This window comes from Neltuma alba, unplaced genomic scaffold, assembly GCF_004799145.2.
Source record: "Neltuma alba isolate B1F8T4 unplaced genomic scaffold, ASM479914v2 tig00001864_pilon, whole genome shotgun sequence".
NCBI classification, from domain to species: Eukaryota; Viridiplantae; Streptophyta; class Magnoliopsida; order Fabales; family Fabaceae; genus Neltuma; species Neltuma alba.
This window is the reverse complement of record NW_021632647.1, coordinates 334-20,357: the sequence shown is the minus strand read 5'-3', so window position 1 is coordinate 20,357 and position 20,024 is coordinate 334. Positions and strand designations below refer to the sequence as shown.

At 30.5% G+C, this 20,024-nt stretch overlaps 2 protein-coding genes across 3 annotated transcripts; one reads left to right on the top strand and one right to left on the bottom strand.

Annotated features, from left to right (window-relative positions):
- Window positions 1-531: 531 nt before the first annotated feature.
- On the bottom strand, window positions 532-3,202 carry LOC114712992 (probable RNA-binding protein EIF1AD). 2 transcript variants are annotated; one of them, XR_003737298.1, is made up of 5 exons: window positions 2,897-3,202; window positions 1,923-1,998; window positions 1,361-1,487; window positions 875-1,128; window positions 532-787 (listed from the first exon to the last, which is right to left on the bottom strand). XR_003737298.1 is itself a non-coding variant. In XM_028897570.1 (4 exons), the coding sequence occupies exons 1-4, from the start codon at window positions 3,008-3,010 to the stop codon at window positions 930-932; spliced, it is 516 nt and encodes a 171-aa protein (XP_028753403.1). In that variant the 5' UTR covers window positions 3,011-3,202; the 3' UTR covers window positions 532-929. The 2 variants fall into 2 exon arrangements, 1 of the variants encoding a protein (XP_028753403.1); XM_028897570.1 differs by having other exon boundaries at window positions 532-1,128.
- Window positions 3,203-15,473: 12,271 nt separating this feature from the next.
- Window positions 15,474-18,817, top strand: LOC114712930 (trifunctional UDP-glucose 4,6-dehydratase/UDP-4-keto-6-deoxy-D-glucose 3,5-epimerase/UDP-4-keto-L-rhamnose-reductase RHM1). The gene is made up of 3 exons (XM_028897491.1): window positions 15,474-15,604; window positions 16,460-18,030; window positions 18,112-18,817. Exons 2-3 carry the CDS (start codon window positions 16,468-16,470, stop codon window positions 18,562-18,564), a joined length of 2,016 nt encoding a protein of 671 aa, XP_028753324.1. The 5' UTR covers window positions 15,474-15,604; window positions 16,460-16,467; the 3' UTR covers window positions 18,565-18,817.
- The last annotated feature ends 1,207 nt before the right edge of the window (window positions 18,818-20,024 follow it).

The following is a 20,024-nucleotide window of genomic DNA, read 5'->3' as shown; positions in this document are numbered from 1 at the left end:
AAAAATTAGAAAACATACACATGAAAGTGACTGCTGCCTAGCTATTGTAAACGTGAAACATTTTAGCATTTAGGTGTCTCCCATGCGAGCCTTTTTTTTTTTTTCCCCTCCCAAGGTCAAAAAAATGTTAGCCCTTTTTCTTAACATATAGTTTAAAATTCAATACAATATGTTATATTATCAAGTCTAAATAAAAAATAATTAATTACATTATATGGTGCTAGTTAAAACATACAAAGTTTGTTTGCATTAGAGCAGGAAAACTGGTTTTTCAGTTACGATGTAATGATTATTAAATATCATAAATAACAATGTTCTATCATATAGTTTATTTTATGAATAATTAATAAAACTCCAAAAAATAATTTAATTCATTATCATTCAGAAATCACGGCAAAGGTAGGGGAATGATATTATTTGGAAAAATCAAATTGTAGGATGGAAGAAGAATAATGCACTCACGACCTGATTGATATTTAAAACATAAATAAATAATTTTATAAACATCACAGATCCCACTTGGTTAGATTTGGTCCATGCACACTAAATGCACTTCATTAAGACAAATACACTAATGACAAATGGTTTCAAAGAGCAACTCGATCAAATAAATTTATATTTGATGTAAAGTGGTACAAAATTTGACATTTTAAAGCAAACTCAATCTCACAAACTTACGTTTGACCAACACAATGAGTGTATTCTGCAGAACCACCACGACCACTGGACAAAGATCATTCTTGTTCCGACCATAACAATCATTTGAAGTCAGTCATTAATGGTATGTCTAGAATGACGAAAATGAATTAAAATGAAGTTTCAATCTTAACACTAATATTTTCAAGAATCTAAACTGAAAAAAAATTATTTTTACCATTTTTCATCTATTATCATCAATTGAAGTAGGTATCAAAATCAAGCCAGATGATTCAATCATCTGTATCAGAATCGGACTCAGAATCATCCTCCATTTGCAACTCGAAAGGTCTCAACCTGTTTGTATTGGCTTCTAATGGGGGTAGTCCATCATCATCATCACTAGAGTCCCTCTCAATCTCTGGTTGGGAGGTGTTTCCATGCAAATTTTCATTTGAATCATCTGTAGCCCCGGATTTAAAAATTGCAGGCCTAAAGGAAACGACGATTGTAAGAGTTAGTACATGATGAATCGGAGGAAAATAGTTTTGACGACAAAAGTTAAACCAGGACTTTTCAACAATGGAAACTAGGGCGGCTACAGCAGGTGCATGAAGGTAAAACTGAGAATCTTATTATTTACAAACAAAAAAGAAATAGTGACATATTTATGCACTATCATTATTGCTAGATAGAGAGATCAGAAGTACCAACAAAAGCATACCATTGTGGAGACTTCTGAAGGGCCCGAACTTGTTCATGGTATAGAACTTGGGTAACAATACATGCAACTTTGCTACCCGATTCAAGAGCTTTTTCCTTTCCACTTTCATCAACGACAACATAATTCCCTGCATATTGAGAAAGAACGTTCAGTAAGTCGAAGTATCAACGATGTATTCATCAAAAAATTAGAACTAAATTGTTGGCAGTGAACTTTCAGGAACTAAATTGATGACATGGGTACCTTTCAAGGACCACTACAGTAATTTCTTCAATAACAATCAAGTGAAAGAGGCAGAACATGAGATAAAGAATAGCTATTGGTCAGAGGAGGACAAACTCATTAGAGAAATACGCAGCCTGCAATTGCTCTCAAGGTCCGCTTGAGCTTTAGAAGGGATTAAAATCAAGATGCTTAGAAAATAATATCAATGACGCAAAATAACTGGATCACCAAAAGTTCAGGACAAAGACATAACGCAACTAGCAAAGCATGTTCCTATAGGCAAGAAGCCTTTTCCTTGAACCAGAAATTATTGAATTGCTTCATACACAGAACAAACCTCGTTTTATCCACATGCTCTTCTGGAATTTAGCTGGAAAAAGTGCTAGTAATTTCTCACCGCGTGCATCCATTACCTAATGAAACATACAGATTAATATGGAATCAGAATGTATATGGACAGAGATGATATCTTATAATTCATCTTTATTCTAACTTTATAAATAATCATCACAAGGTGCAGGATCATTCTTATTTGCTTGGTATTTCAATTTCCAGTTTTCACATAATTGAGACCGATTTGTCAATTTATACACAGATAATGTATTCTCCCATTTGAATCTTCACATGTGATTTTCGCATTGAACAGTAACATATTCTCAAGTTTCAACCAGCGCTAGACTTCAATAGAAACAACCTCCACTGTTTTTCTCAATTACTCCAGCTAAGAACCAATGTTTTATCAATGAGAAAACATATTTTTGTCAGCCAAAAGAAGCATGCCTTCACTATTCGATCCATGAATCTAAAAAAGTACTCGTCTTATTCCTTGAAAACTTTTCACTCGCAAGAGCAAGGCAAATATACATACTGCAGAAATTATTAACTGGCAAATAAGAACCTTGAACCAGCTACTCATGGAGTATATCTTTAGGGTCCAAAAAGTATATATGAACATACAAGCCAGAAGCCAAAGTTCTTATCATTTTTGTGCAGGCAAGTCAAAAGACCTAAACTCTCAAGTTTCAACAAAGAGGTTTGAGTATAACGACAATTGGTGATAACAACTAGAAAAATAAAATGAAGACTGCAGCATCAATTTCCTCTAGTAATGACGCCCAGGAAGATTACACAAACACCTCCTCCTCTCTCTTTCCCTCACTCTCATGGTTATTGAAAGAGGAAGAAACTAGAATAATCAATAAACGATAATCAAACATGCAATGTCGCTAGAAGCAATCAAAGATATAAAAATAAGAGCAGAAAAGGAAGCCTTGGAAGACATGAAAATGATGAAGGGGCTGAAGTTGATACCTCAATGAGATTAGAACCACGAAGAGAGACGACCTTCGTGATACTTTGGCCGTCTTGAAGGGCCACGTCCAGTTCCTGTTTTGCCCGCAGCAAGTTCTTTCTTCCTCCTCCCATGGCAGTACCCCGCAATCCAACCTAAAACCCTACTTCTCTATCGTCAAATTTTTCTTCCAGCAGTGATACAGAGATCGTTTCTTCAACTAAGTATATTGTCAAGTCAGAGGAAACGCAGAGAGAGTACAGAATGTCTAGCAGAGAAAATGAGAAGGAACGAGCGGGGCACGAGACGGCGGCGAGAGGAGGCCGAGGAAAAGAGGCTGTAAGCACGAACAAGGGAGTTTCTGGTTAATTTTTTTCTCTCCTCTCTCTAAATTGGGGGTATTTATGGAATATCAATAACAAGTGAGAGCAAATTAGTCCTAAAATTTAATTCCCTCCAAGAACCCCAGGCACGATCGAAAAACGAGCAAAATAAGGGAAGGGCCTCCTACTTCCTCAGCCAAATGCCTTTACCAGAATCCCCTTTTTTTTTTGGGCCAAACTTAAATATGTAAAATTAAATATCTAAGTCTTCCCCATATCAATAATAGCATGTTATCTGCCAAAAAATAATTATATTTCTAAAGACTGATTCTTTAATTTTAAAAACAAAAACTACAAGAGCAAAAATAAAAAGATATTCTCTAAATATATAATATATAAATTTACAAAATTAGTTGACAGGTAGGGATGTTTATATCATATAACTCCAATTTTTAAATTTAAATTTTATAAAAACATTTATACAAATTTTAAAAACATAAGAATATCCCTATAATTCAGATAAAATAAAATGGAAATCAACGTATTTTACTAATAGTTTATTGGCAAATCTATTCACTTCTTTTTTTCTTTTGGAAATGTTTGCAGGGGAACTCATAATCTTAGCACACAAGAATGCCTCCTGTGCCCCTTGAGCCGGTGCTCAATGGTCATTAGTCATCAGCGCCAATGTAACCTTGCCGCTGGGTTAGCGTACCCCACTAATTTTTTCTCCCTTAACCTTAAACTCCTCTCTTTTTTTTAATATTTTTTCGACCTTAAATATAAGATTTATTTTGTAATATAAATTATATTATAAAATAAAAATTATATTACAAATAGGTCTATGTTTAGGATTAGAGGAATATAAAAATGCTTAATTAATTTAAATTTTGAATAAATAAAGATATCACATAAATTAGTTAATTATAATAAATGTGATATGATTTTATTAAAATATTTTTATATAATATTAGATTATGTATCAGTTTATAAGTTAAATAAATTAACATGAAGAATGATAAATATGAGAAATAAAGTAAATAAAATTTTATATTTAGAATTAAATTCAGATTCTAACTACTCTTATGTTAAAGATTGAATGTAGTATGCATTGGATAAGATATTCTTCCCCACTATGTTTTATAATTTACTCTTCCGGTCCTTAATATAAGACACAATTGTTAAGTTGGTTTTGGTCCTAAATATAAGATTCATTTCTCATATTTATCAATAATCTCTAAATTACCCCTATGGATACTCCTTCAACCATAATCAAGTAGAAGAGGGAGAGGAGGTATTGAGAAAGATGATTATGGTGTTTTAGGAAAAACGTGTCATATTTATTACAATTAACTAACTTACCTAACTTCTTTAATCTAATTAAATTAGTTAAATGGGTCTTATATTAAAGACCGGAGGAGTATATATATAAGAAATTGTCCCCCACTATATTTTATAATGTACACACACACATACATGCATAAAGATATACTCAGAAGCCCACTAGTTTTGAAGACTCCTCCACCGTGTGCAGGTTTGTTGCTTTTTCTTGTTCTCTATATCTTATGAGGCCCAAAACACTTCTTTTATGAGTTTCATATTGGGTCGCAGGTTCATTCCTTCTGTATTTTAGGTGTTTTTTGTATGAACTTTAAGCCCAGGTAGCCTAGCCTTTAATATATTTGGGCGTTTTTATGCTATCGTTGTCTCAAATTAAAATAATTTTTTTTGGTAGATCGATGTCCGCAACATTTACGGACAATTATGGAACAAGATTTACTGGGATTTAATCCCCTTCTATTTTAATTTTTAGTTGGGCTTTGCCCTCGTTGTTACCAAAAACAAAAATAATTATTTGGACTTTCGGGTATGACCCTAGACTCACGCAGTTTATTAAGGTGAGATTTAAGAATGTTTAAATGTAAAATAATAACTCATGGGCCGGGCTCACGATAACCAGCCCATTTTGACGCCCCAAGTTATAGCAACAGAATAATAATTACTCCCTACCGTCACTTTGTCCCACGGTTTTTTTTTGTTGAAGTTTTTTTTAATGAGGCATGTTGATATATACTCTTCCGATCTTTAATATATGACTCAATTATTGAGTTGGTTTTTGTCCTAAATATAAGAACCATTTCTCATATTTATCAATTTTCTTTAAATTACCCCTGTGGATATTCCATCAACCATAATTAAGTAGAAAAGGAAAATGGGTATTAAAAAAAGATGATTATGGTATTTTAGGAAAAACATGTTACATTTCTTATAATTAACTAACTTATCTAAATTTCATAATCTAATCAAATTAATTAAATAGGTCTTATATTAAAGACCGGAGGAGTAATAGACATATAAAAAAGAGTAATTTGAATATAATAATATTTTTGTGGATGTTTATATATAAAATAAGAAGTACTCATATGTTTTATTTTTCCTTATTCTCTTCTTTTATTTTCCACTCTTTTTTTTAGTTTTATAACACAAATGAAATTTTAATTCATTGTTTTCATTTTTAATCATCTCATTCTTTTTTCTTGCAGGTACTCGCTTTTTCTCCCCACTCATTCTCTTTTCTTTTTGGAAGGGGCGGGGCCAAGCTACTCATTCTCTGCTTCTTTTTTTTTAATAAAAAGACAAGGCCCGTCAAATTTTAAAAATTGAATTTGAGCTAAGCCCAAATTAACCAAACAATTGGGCCGGCCCATAACAATAGAATAAGAAACAAGACTAAGCAAACTATAACATGAGAAGCTAAAAATCACCAAATGAAAGAAATAGGACCCCCATGAAGCGAAGCTCACTGAAAGAATGGCCCTTCCATTGTTGAACAAGAAGAGACCAATATTAACATCAGAAACATCCCAGCCATTTTCCACCATTATCTGATATCAAGGTCCGCGATGCTTTTCATGAACAGACCTTGAATAGCGAAGCTTGGAGTAAAAAGTTTATTTCCCTTTCCTCCTTGGCTAAAAGAGCTTCCAGTTAAAAAAACTGAAAGCTATTTGAATAGAATCTAAACCATAATTTTAAAAAAACTTTTCTATACTGCCAAACACTCCTTAAGTCTAGGTATTTTAGTGGAGGGAGCCATCTCATCGTTTAGTTTATGCCTCTGAACACATGGCTTGGAGGGTGTTTGAATACTCTTAGAAGTGCTTTTTAAAAGAAAATTTTCACAAATAAAAACAAACTCCTTTACATATTTACTTCATATAACATAAAATCACTTTTAAAATTATAGTTTGGTTTCCATCCAAATATCTCTTTGGTCTAAAACAGCATTATAAGTAGAAGTAGAAAACTCATTGGGATTTTTAGATTGCAAACTATCATGTATATCAAAGGCTTGCCTATGAGCATAGTTCACTTATCCTTGTCATACTACTCCAATACTTAATATAACGGTTTGTTTAATTTTTATTTTAATTTCAAATATAAGATTCTAATTTATTTTGTCTCTCATATTTATTTTTTTCAAAATATTTGGTAGTTTCAACTAATATACTCCTCCGGTCCTTAATATAGGACCTAATTATTGGGTTAGTTTTGGTCCTAAACATAAGACTCATTTCTTATATTTATCAATTTTTCTAAATTACCCTTATAGATACTCCCTCAACCATAATCAAGTAGAAGAGGGAAATGGGTATAAAGAAAGATGATTATGGTATTTTAAAAAAAATGTGTCACATTTCTTATAATTAACTAATTTACCTAACTTCCTTAATCTAACTAAATTAGTTAAATGGGTCTTATATTAAGGATCGGAAGAGTACCTCATTAGTAAAGATATTTTTAAAAAAAATACCTATTTATTATAAATAACTAATTTAACTAATTTTTTTAATATATTCAAATTAGTTAAGTAGGTTGTATATTAAACAGTGGAGGTAGAATATTGGAAAAAAGAATTGCATTTCTTATACATTTATACTGTGTTATGGGATAGGGACCATCCACGTCACGCGGGAAACAACTACCCAACAAAATTAAATGAACCTAAATGCGGCCCCAATACTTTTTAATAAAAGACATACCCTGTGATCCTGTCGCCTTTAATTAAATTCCCGCCGCGATAGCATATTTTTTTTGGTCCGGGGTCTTGAAAAGCAAAAGAGAGAATTAGGATGAATTTTTTAAAAATAAATATAATTATTTTAAAACAAAAATAATAACTGCTCCCTTATTAATAAAAATTGCCGATAATTATTTTTTTCTTATTATTTCATTACAATTGTCCTAACATAAAATGGAAGATTAATAAGAGCGCACCCCAAATCCTCGTCAGTTTGCTGGCACATATATGTGCACGTCAGTTAGTTTATTCGTCTTAAATACGATGGCTATCTTGTGAGTAAGAGAGGATCCGAATCACTTGAGTTATCCTTTCAAGATGTTCCATCATTTATTTTTCTTCATTTATTGTCTTGTTCATTCATTTATTATTATGGGTCCTTGTCCAATCCTATTTATTCCTCTGATCATATTTATAAATTATTTTTAACATGTTTTATACATATTAAAAAAAATTTAAATTTTATTAGTTTTTATTTAAAATTTAATAATTTTTTATTTTTATCTCTATTTAATATATATTATACCTCATGTTAACAAAATCAATATAATAATAAATAAAGGGTAAAATTATACATTTATATAAAAAATTTCTCTCTGCACTCTATATATAGAACTAAAAAATATCTTCTCTCTCAACCTTATAAATAGAATCAGAGGAGTACATTGTATTTTTAATTACATTTGTTATACACGATAAAAAATGGTAGCTAACCATTAATCTGTTTCAAATTAAAGATTCTTTTCAAATTTACTCATATTAAATAAAATTGTTAAGAAATTAAAAAATATAAAAAGTCACGTGTAAGCATTAATTGCAGAGACAAGATTGACAAATACTCCATCTAGTTTTTATTATTAACATCAAATAATTAATTCACAAAAATAAATAATTAGTTAAAATTAGTTAAAAATAATAAATATATTAGAAATAAAATTTTCTTTTCAAACATGTATTTATAATAAATTAGAAAAAGGATAAAAAGAATGTGTAGAGAAATGTGATAAGAGAAAAATAATCAAAAGTGACATTAGAAAAAATACCTTAAATGTTAATCAGACAAATCCAAATTGAAGTTTATAATATGAAACATGCTCTTTCTTAAATTTGAAGTTTTTAAATAGAACCGAAAGAAATAAGCATTAATTACTCTTCAAGAGGCATATATTTTAGATTAAGTGATTCTTTTATAAATAACTTATATTGTGAATTGGATAGAGTACCTTTCATCATAGTTAAGAAAAATTTCAATCTTCGTTAATTTTCTTCTAAAGTCCAATAACCTTTTCGTTCTACCGATATTTAATATACATACATGTACATGGGATTCTAAGTAAATAACAATTTACAGAATAATAAATTAATAATGAAGTTGTATACTTATATCATAAATTTAATAAAAATAAAAATATGCTATCTCAGGGCCAGCCGACAAGAGGAGTATGGTCTGAGAATTAGCGAGCTACTAGCCTACTAGCGCCTTCATTCCTAATTTTACCTGTATGTTCATTTATCTATCCACCTATAAGTGCGAGAACTCCAAATATTAACAAAATATTTCTAACCATTGACAATTTGACACACTAAGCTTAATTTTTAAAATAACAATAATTATCATTAAAAATCGTCATTTGATACTAATAGAATTTAGAGGACTTTAAAATTAAAAAAATAAATTAAGACCTTATATAAAATTAAAGCTCATATATTGAAGATCATGGGTGATTAATCATCCGCCCATAAATTTTTGAAAAACAAATTTATCATAATAATTGATAACATTATGATTTGGATATATGGGAGATGATTAATCATGTGTCATAAGAAAAATGAGGAACTATTGAATGATCAATTTCATTTCTAACCCGGCTTCGTTAAGATTGTGAGCCAATTTGCTCAAATTTGTGAGATTGGGGAGTCAATGGTGGTGAGTTTTAGAGTTGACGAAATAAGTTGCATGTTTGAACTTTGAAGCAAATTGGGTATGATTAATACTCCTCCGGTCCTAATTATAAGACCCAATTGATTTATTTGAGGAGATTAAGGAAGTAAATTAAGTTGGTTATTTATAATAAATAAGTGTTGTTATTTCTAAAATATCCTTGCTAATTAAGTATATTGGCTAAAACTATCATTATTAGAAGGATTATCTTGGAAAAAAATGCATAAATATAAGAGAGAAAATGGATTGGGTCTTATAATTAGGACCAAATAAAAAATCAAATTGGGTCTTATAATAAGAACCGGAGGAGTACAAAAAATGAATTGATTAATTTGTTAGTGATGTACTGATTGATCACTCCACGTTACAAAGCTAATTGGGCAAAAGTTTCAAAACAGAGTTTGATGCCAAAAATTAAATATGTTGCTTTTACATAAGAGAACTAGCCATTTCGTCATCCAATGATTCTTTTAAAATTAGAAAAAAAACGACAAATATTACTTATTCTACATAACAATGATCATATATGTCAAGGAATGATCTTGTTGATAATACTCCTCCAATACTTAATATAAAACATATTTAACTAACTTGATTAGATTAAAGAAATTAGGTAAGTTAGTTAATTATAAGAAATATGATATATTTTTCCTAAAATACCATAATCATCTTTTTTAATATCCTTCTACTTAATTATGATAGTTGAGGAAATATCTACAGAGGTAATTTAAAAAAAATTGATAAATATAATAAATAGGTTTTATATTTAGAATCAAAATCAACTCAACAATTAAGTTCTATATTAAGGACTGAATGACTATTATGGTATAAAAATTGAACCAATCCAGCTTGTTAGGTAAGTAACTAGCTAGTTGGCCGGTCTGGATAATCAATTTACAGGATCAACCTGATTTGAGTCAGATTAACCCAATACAATCTAATCAATCGAATGGGTTGGATGGATAAATTCAGTTGGATTTTATATAACTTTTCTTCTTATTATATTTGAACCGGATCAAGCTTTAGTGCTTATCATAATGATACATCATAGTGCACATCACTACAATAAAATCTTCATAGTTTAAAATTAAATTTAACAATTTATCATAATAATGCATCATAGTGCTTATTACCACGATAAAATCTTCATAATTTACAAATAAATTTAACGGTTTAGATTTAAAATTTTGAAGTGACAAGTTTAGATGATAAAATCATTCTTTGAAAAAATGATAGCTAAGAAATTATTTTCACTTTAGATTATGTACTCATTAAAATTTTTTTTCAAAAAGTAAAAAAAAAAAAAAAGAATTTTAGACTTTTCAAATTTGAGTACACTGAAACTAAATCAAATCACCAATAAGCGCTTAGATTGATTGGTCGAGAGTTGTTGTAACTTAACTAATGGTCCTATATTTAAGCTCTACGTATGTACATTCATTTCCCCTCATTGTGGGCCCACATTCTCACGAATGGGATTAAGCTATTAGCGTTGGATATTGATAGAGAAATTCTTTAAAAAAAAAAAACTAAATGAAATTTAAAAAATATAAATATTATAAAAATATGATATGTCGTCTTCTGTAATCCGTTACTAGTGGCGTTATTCGGTGACATTTTTCTTTTCCAGATATATAATTATAAATATCCGAAAATAGGCGAAACGAGTTACACAATAGTATGTGATTTGTGGATTTTTCGTAGCCACCAATTAAATCGGCCCCTTATTGGTCAAATCAATGAAATTATTAAATGTAGATTTGACATATATCATAAACGAAAAAAGCAAAGGGAGTGCGAACACATTTCTTGAAAGCAAGTCCCATAATAGTTAATGCTCTTAAATCACGTTTTACAATTTTATTAATTATGGAAAAGTACGTGTTTGGTATTTTATTCCATTAATATTTTGTTAGAGGACGACCCTTTTCACTTTAGAGTTTAGATTATTACAATGTATCAAGTTTAGAACGGTTTAATTCTCTCTATTCAATTTGGAAGAACGCGAGGATTACCTGTTAATTAGAATAAAATGTGAAGTGTCAACTAACAAAATTTTGAGAAGATCAATTATTTAGTCATTATAATTTTGATTCGATTATAATTTAGTCTATAAAATTTAGTTCAATAATGCAATTTAATTTTTCAATACTCAAAAAAATTTTATATTCAAAAAGATTACATGATCATTTGTTTAAAAAAATTAAGGAATTAATAAGTTAAAACTTAAGACATGAAAACTTGAGAAATTGTATTATGTATAACTAGATTAATGCACTAAATGGTTAATTTTTCCAATATCATATGCCTAACAACTAGACTAAAATGAATCTAGAGATAACTACTATTTCTTTTACTATCAATGTATAAATATTAAGATACTTGATGAAATCGAAATGAATAGAGATTTCTATAAATGAATCAATATTAGAAATCAATCTAATATATTCTCTAAAAACAGTTTTTTTTTTAAAGAAATTGCTGGAAAGATTTTTCAACTATCTTTTCCTAATTCAAAAATCTAATTAAGCATAATCCCATTTCTAAATATATTTAACTATTACTATTTTGATCATTTTGGCTAACTTAGGTGGTAAAGATAGAGCAGTGAAACATGTTTGTGATAAATAATTCAAAAGCAACTAGCTCTGGTTGACACGAGAGGTCTATTCTATACCAAGGGATATTAAACTCTGTTGTTGACATGATATATGTCTTTTTTTTTATTATAAATTTAGTGTCCTTTTAGATTTAAAATTAATCTCTGTCAGATTAGGAGTGTTAAAGTTAAGGTCTTTCTAATATGTTTTTTGATACTCAAACTTGTCTTCTCCTTCTTATAAGATAAATACCACTTATCATCTCAATTAACAATTTTGTTGGTCTATTGTATATTTCTTAGGGGGAAAAAAGGCTTTTTGTGCATCAAAAAAAAGTTTAGAATTTTTTTGATTTTTTTCAAAATTTAAAAATTTAATAAAATGAAAGTTCAAATGTTAATTAACAAAAATAATGCTACATTTATAAATTAAAAAAGCACTGATACAGCATGTTTTCCACTTGATCTATATTTCATTGAAACTAAAAAGCAAAAAGTGTTATAATAACTTTGATAAACTTGTTTTTTCAATCAAAACATACATTGAACTGAATTTTAAAGCCACACAAACCGAATTATTTAACTAATCCAAGGAATTATTTTCATTACATTATTTCTATCTCCGTCAGTTAATGAAGAAAATGTTTCTTTCATGTCAAAATTCCAAAAGTGATGCCTCATATATTTGCCATGGATGCTATTTTGAGCTCTCATATTAAATTGATATTTTTACCACATAAAAAATGAGCAATTAAACTAAACATAATAAGAATAACCGGAATCAATATAGATTTTATGATTTAATAAAATCCAAATATATTCCCCATGATTTATGATATAAAAGTCATATCCTTCATGGCCAAAAAAATCCTTGATATCTGAATTAATTTCTGTTGATATAAAATATTGATATTTTTACTTATATTTGTTTAATGCTTATATCAAGTGATATAAAATATAGTTTTTCTCTCTAAGTTTGAATTTGCTGGTCAAAAATGCTATGTTTAAATTTTGTCATAGGAAAGCGTAATCACGCGTGGAATTTTGACTGGACTTTGATTGAAAGTTGAAGCTCGCTGAATTTGACTTTTGGATGATGTCAAAGAACCTAAAGATAAAAAGAACAAATTAATATTAAGATTCTTTGCCGAGTCAAAAATTTTCTTTTGGGCACCAAGATTCCCTAACTCATCACAGACAAGATTACAGTTATCATCATGAAGACTTTTGACCGACAAGTCAAACAATATGCAAATATTTCAAACTTGAAGCATGCAAATACTGAGTTACTACCTCCGGTCCTTAATATAAAACTCCGTTTGATTTTTTGTTTGGTCCTAATTATAAGACCCCAATCCATTTTGTCTCTCATATTTATGTATTTTTTTCCAAGATAATCCTTCTAATAATGATAGTTCTAACCAATACACTTAATTAGCAAGGATATTTTAGGAATGACAACACTTATTTATTACAAATAACTAACTTAACTTACTTCCTTAATCTCCTCAAATAAGTCAATTGGGTCTTATAATTAGGACCGGAGGTAGTATATTTTTTCTGGCCTGAATATATTGAGTTATATTAAAATACTAACTTATTATAAAAAAAAGGACTAACTACCCTAATTTAATTCTTGGTATAATTTTACTTTAATAACAAAAATAAAGGCACTAAAGTTTACATCTTTTCTAGAAGAAGAAAATTTGTTAGCGTTTGGCAATTATGTTGAAATATAAAAATAGGCATAGTTAAAACATGAATAATAGCTTTTGGCGGAATTAACAGGAGGCCATGGAGAAAAGGCCAGACCACAGATCCTGAAATTTATGAATTAAAAACATATTTATCTATGTTAACACGAGGCATGTGAAGCGAACCGTGGAAATCCATCTTTTAATATTACACAATTCTATTTTGTCTTAAATATAATTTTTATTTCATTTTACCTCTCGTATATATTTATTTTTTTTTCAAAAATAATCCTCGTGATGATTATACATGTTAAAGGATTTTTATCCTAATATAAATTATTAATAAAAATAATTTTATAAAAAACAATAACTATTTATTACAAATAAATAACTTAACTAATTTGGTTAATATTTACAAATTAATTATTTAGTTGTTATATAGATTAAAGATAGGAAGTAGTATAATAATATATTTTAAATATACTCTTGTTATACCATTATGTACGTATAATTTAATATAAAAATAATTAAATATAAATTTCTGTTTCCTTTTAAGTTCCCAATTAAAATATATTAACTATAAAATTTTGATGTTATAGCTAAATCATATATTCCTCTATGCAGTATAGATCCCCTTCATTTATTATTAGCAAAAACAAATAATTAAAGTATGAAATAATATATATTAAATAAGAGGAAGATTGTAAAATTATTAACGTTTAAGTCAAAATTAATGAAATTTAAAATTTTTCTTAGTTTTGATAAAATATATTAAAAGTGTCTTATAAATAAAACTATAACGTTACCATTTATTTTTGATGTTAGGGTGTTCCAAAACAACAAATGAATAATCCTTTATAATATACTTATTTGTTCTTTAATATAATACTCATTTAACTAATTTAATTAAATTAAGAAAGTTAGGTAGTTAGTTAATAACCAAAAAAGATGTCATGTTTTTTGTCTAAAATATTATAATAATTTTACTTAATATCATCTCTCCCTCTCCCTATTTGGTTATGGTTAATGAAGTATTAATAAGAATAATGTAGAAAAAATTGATAAATATAAGAAATAAATCTTACATTTAGTATCAATATCAAGTCAATAATTAGATCATATATTGAAGATGTATGCGTGTTTATAGAGAGAGAGAGCTAGAAATCAAACTCCTAATGATACGATTAGCTGAGAGGATAAGGATTTTAAGGATACCTTATTTACCACAAAAGGAAGCTAATTATTCATATATTATTCGTGGATGTATGAATGATACAATTTTTTAAAAGTTATTTTTAAGATTTGATAAAGATCCGAATTCTAAATTTTTCATGTTTCATTCTGTTTGTATTATAACATTAACAGTACTTTTTTTCATAATATATATGTGTGTATATTTATATGCTGATCATTATCACTATTAGAAGATCATAATTTTCCATATCTTAAACAAAATTCAACAAAAACTGGGAAATTACACTCAAATTAGTTATATAACAATAACAATTAATTAGATTGCTGTAATGTGTCATTCACATTACAGCAATCTAATTAATGTTATTTAATATAAAATAAAAATTTTTATATTTTATATTATTAATATTAATATCAAGATGATAATGATATTGAAGAGGGACACCCTGAGATCTTGGGGAGTTTGATCCTCCGTGGTCTTTACCTCACTTGATCAGACACTCTCGTTCCTAGGGACCCCACGCAAGCCCCATCCTCCCAAAAAAAAAAAAAAACAAAACAAAACAAAATCAATCCTATCATCACTTGAAAAGACGAAGGTCTCAGGTGGTCCCACAAACCGTCGTTCGTGTAATTTGGCGAAAAGATGAGGGCAGTTAGGTAATTGCAATTCAACCTCTGGCTCCCCTTAACTGTCTCACATGATTATTAGAAACGCGTATATAAACACAACAGCCTCCGCCTTCCTCCTCCTCTTCAGGGGACTCCCATATCTCTGATTTCGTCTTTCATTTATTTTTGTCTCTCAGAAGTCTCTTTCTTTTCTTGGTCATTCTTCTTGTTTTCTCTTCGTTAGCTTCCCTGGGCTGATCGGAGTGAATCTCATTCCAATTTTGTAAGTTGATCTACTTCTCTGTTTTTACAATTGTCTGTGGTCCTTGTTACTTTTTATGATCTGGATATTGCCAATTCTCCATTCTGTAAAATTTTTTTTTGCCTTATAAGGATTGAAATTTAGGGTAATGGGTACTTTCTTTGATCTCGTTGATGCCCAGTTTTCTTGGATCCGTGGTAATTGTGAGGGTGATCGTCATTGGCATAGAACGTTGTCCTTAATTTGTCTCTGTACTTCCTACTTTGCTCTTCATGAAAGTTCTAGCTGAAAAATTAGATCTGAACGTTAAAGTGGGTTCTATATGTAGTTTCAAGTACATTCGTATGCTTGAATCTGGTTGTTGTGTTTGGTTATGTAAATTTTGCCGCATTTTGGAACACTTTAACGCAATCTGGGTTTTAACGCTTATTTCCGTCTTCCCATCTTTTACAAAGAGCGCAAACAGAGAGAAAAGCTGAAGTTTCATGTATTCTGTTGTTTTTTCTCGTTCTCGTAATTTAATTGCAGATTACTGTTGACAATTAGTGCTTTGTCTTTTCATCTGAATGAATTGAACAATGAACATGTTTCCCTCTGCTTCACTTTATCTTGGAACTCCGATGAGCATTGGAGGAATGTACCGATGAAGATTAGAACAATTATTAGTGGCTCATTTTCTTGTAGATGATGAATTTCCTCACAATTCTTTTTACTCAATCCCCCCCCCCCCAAAAAAAAAAAAAAAAGATGTCAGTCTGCTTTTTTATATGACTATTTATGATGATATATGCACCTGTTGTTATGGCAATGTTTTACTTTTGTATTGTTCATTTGGTGAAATGAATTTTCCTGCTTATGCTTCTTTTTGATATACAGTGCTTGAGATGGCTTCACATACCCCCAAGAATATCCTCATCACTGGGGCTGCTGGATTTATCGCATCTCATGTTGCCAACCGGCTGATTCGGAACTATCCTGACTACAAGGTGGTTGTGCTGGACAAACTTGATTACTGTTCTAATTTGAAGAATCTCCTTCCTTCAAAATCATCTCCCAACTTCAAGTTCGTCAAGGGTGACATTGGAAGTGCTGACCTTGTCAACTACCTTCTCATAACCGAGTCCATTGATACCATTATGCACTTTGCTGCTCAGACCCATGTGGACAATTCATTTGGTAACAGCTTTGAGTTCACCAAGAATAACATATATGGTACTCATGTCCTATTGGAAGCCTGCAAGGTCACTGGCCAGGTCAAAAGGTTCATTCATGTGAGCACAGATGAGGTCTATGGGGAGACAGATGAAGATGCTGTAGTGGGAAATCATGAGGCTTCTCAACTTCTTCCCACAAACCCGTATTCTGCAACAAAAGCTGGAGCAGAAATGCTTGTCATGGCCTATGGCAGATCATATGGGTTACCGGTGATCACAACCCGTGGAAACAATGTTTATGGGCCAAATCAGTTTCCTGAGAAGTTAATTCCAAAGTTCATCCTTTTGGCTATGCAAGGAAAGCCTCTTCCAATTCATGGGGATGGTTCCAATGTGAGGAGTTATTTATATTGTGAAGACGTTGCCGAGGCTTTTGAAGTAATCCTTCACAAGGGAGAGGTTGGTCATGTTTACAATATAGGTACTAAGAAGGAAAGGAGAGTTATCGATGTAGCTAAAGATATATGTACTCTTTTCAAAAGGGACCCAGAAACTAGCATAAAATTTGTGGATAACAGACCATTCAATGATCAGAGGTATTTTCTGGATGATCAAAAGCTGAAGAACTTGGGTTGGTCCGAGAGGACCACATGGGAAGAGGGGTTGAAAAAAACCATGGAATGGTATAGTAAGAATCCTGACTGGTGGGGTGATGTCTCTGGAGCATTGCTTCCTCATCCAAGGATGCTGATGATGCCTGGAGGAATGGAGAAATTTTTTGACGGATCTGAAGATGACAAGTCTGAATCTTATGGCTCAACTAATCCTACAATGATTGTTCCATCACCCAAAAGTGCTGGTTCGCAGCAGAAACCTCCTTTGAAGTTCTTGATTTATGGTAGGACGGGCTGGATCGGGGGTCTAATAGGAAAACTATGTGAGAAACAAGGGATTCCATATGAATATGGAAAAGGGCGGCTACAGGATCGTGTATCTCTCTTGGCAGATATATTGAATGTGAAGCCAACTCATGTTTTTAACGCAGCAGGAGTCACTGGCAGACCCAATGTTGATTGGTGTGAATCACACAAAACAGAAACCATCCGCACCAATGTTGTTGGTACTTTAACATTGGCTGATGTCTGCAGAGAGCATGACCTCTTGATGATAAACTATGCCACTGGGTGTATATTTGAGTATGATGCAGCACATCCTCAGGGTTCTGGCATTGGATTTAAAGAGGAAGACAAGCCCAATTTCACTGGTTCTTTCTATTCCAAAACTAAGGCCATGGTAAGTCAGTTTGTGTTCATTATAAAATTTAGTGATAGTTCTATTATGAAATCCTGATGGTGACTCTTGAATTTTTCCCAGGTTGAAGAACTTCTGAAAGAATATGACAATGTCTGTACTCTCAGGGTTCGCATGCCGATCTCGTCTGATCTGAACAACCCACGCAACTTCATCACCAAGATATCTCGCTATAACAAAGTGGTCAACATCCCAAACAGCATGACTATCTTGGATGAACTTCTGCCTATTTCCATTGAGATGGCAAAGCGAAACTTAAGGGGCATCTGGAACTTCACAAACCCTGGTGTTGTCAGCCACAATGAGATCCTTGAGATGTACCGAGACTACATCAACCCCAGCTTCAAGTGGACCAATTTCACCCTGGAGGAGCAAGCCAAAGTGATAGTTGCTCCCAGGAGCAACAATGAGATGGATGCATCAAAGTTGAAGAAAGAGTTCCCAGAATTGCTTTCCATAAAGGAATCGCTGATCAAGTATGTGTTCGAGCCAAACAAGAAAACTGGTAAAAACTAGCAGCATTGAGACATCAGAACTCTTCTGCTCTGCAAATTGTCGTCAGATTACATGGCTTTTAGATTCTTTATTCATCATTTCATTGTTAGTTATATGCAGTTACCGGGTGTAGTGGTTAATAATCATGGTTCTTTTCACCTGTCATTCCTAATTATTTAGTGTTGTCTACTGTTAAATAGTTTTATGTTCTCTGCAAACTTGTTTTAATTAATTCTTCTGTTGCTAATAATATCCCATTTTGTCGATCATTCTTGTATCTCTTGGCATTGAGATATAAATTTAATTTCCTTGTTTCACTAAGTAACCAGTTGATGTATTCGAACATTGACCTTCTATGTAATTACCCATTATTTTTTGTATTATTATTGATGTATATCTATATTCCCTCAACATTCCGTACACTGCAGCATTGAGAATACCCTCTCTTTTTGTCAATTGCATAACTGGACTACCATAGATTAGCGATAATGAAACATAGTCAAGGGTTGTTTATTTTTTAAAAAAATCAAATAAAAAGTACACACAAATAAACTCAGATATAAAACATATGTTTGAAAATGTGACATTCCCGATTCTTAATTTAAGACTCACTTTATTGTGTAACTTGCACTATAAAGTAAGTCTTACATAGAATGATTGATTTTGTCATATTTAGATTGTTAGAACATTCTACAAAAAGTTAAAGAGTGATTAGAAGGAAGAGTAATTGACGTGAAGAAATTAGCGCTCATTTATTATTTTTCATATTTTTATATCTGTTATTTATGATTTATTATGTTCATGAAAATATTTTTGAGCAGACTAAAATAAATTTGAGCTTCCTGTAGATATAAATTAATTGTATAATGTCAAAGAAAAATTTGAAGAAAATAAAAAAGGTTGGTCAATGGGTACCATAAAATCATGACTCAAATCAATAATGATTAATATTTTACTCACTTTAGTTTGCATGAAGATTATGAGCTTGTTTGATTATATGTTTTTTAGTGGCATGTTCTTAGAATAATTATGTAATGTTTTAGGACAAGTATAAACATATTGCTTTCTAATTAATATTGCAATAAATAAACAATATCTTTTCATAGAATATAAACATGTATTATTTAATTAGAAGTTATAAAACTTTTAATGAACTTATAAAATGATTGAAATATTATTTTTTTTAATTAAACAAACACACTAATAATCTGAGTCATAATAATCCGAGTCACAAATGAGATCGAACCTATAAACTTCAACTCATAAGAATTAATAATTATATGTCACTAGACCACAAAGTTATTAGTCTGATTGAAATACGTGAACAAACATATATCCATTTTGTTCTATTTTTAAAATAGAGAGAGCACAAAACCAGAAATGGATATTAAAGATCTTATATAAATTTTAGGGTAAAATTGACTATTCACGGACAAAAACTATAAATAATGGATTTTGTTGTTATAAATGTGCTGAATCAC

Excerpts from the sequence above, each read along its gene's own strand:
- LOC114712992 (XM_028897570.1), bottom strand. The coding sequence starts at position 3,010 with ATGGGAGGAGGAAGAAAGAACTTGCTGCGGGCAAAACAGGAACTGGAC. Across the intron at positions 1,488-1,922 it reads GAGCATGTGGATAAAACGAG|GGAATTATGTTGTCGTTGAT; the intron begins GTTTGTTCTGTG and ends CTCAATATGCAG. Across the intron at positions 1,129-1,360 it reads CTTCAGAAGTCTCCACAATG|GCCTGCAATTTTTAAATCCG; the intron begins GTATGCTTTTGT and ends CGTTTCCTTTAG.
- LOC114712930 (XM_028897491.1), top strand. The coding sequence starts at position 16,468 with ATGGCTTCACATACCCCCAAGAATATCCTCATCACTGGGGCTGCTGGA. Across the intron at positions 18,031-18,111 it reads ATTCCAAAACTAAGGCCATG|GTTGAAGAACTTCTGAAAGA; the intron begins GTAAGTCAGTTT and ends AATTTTTCCCAG.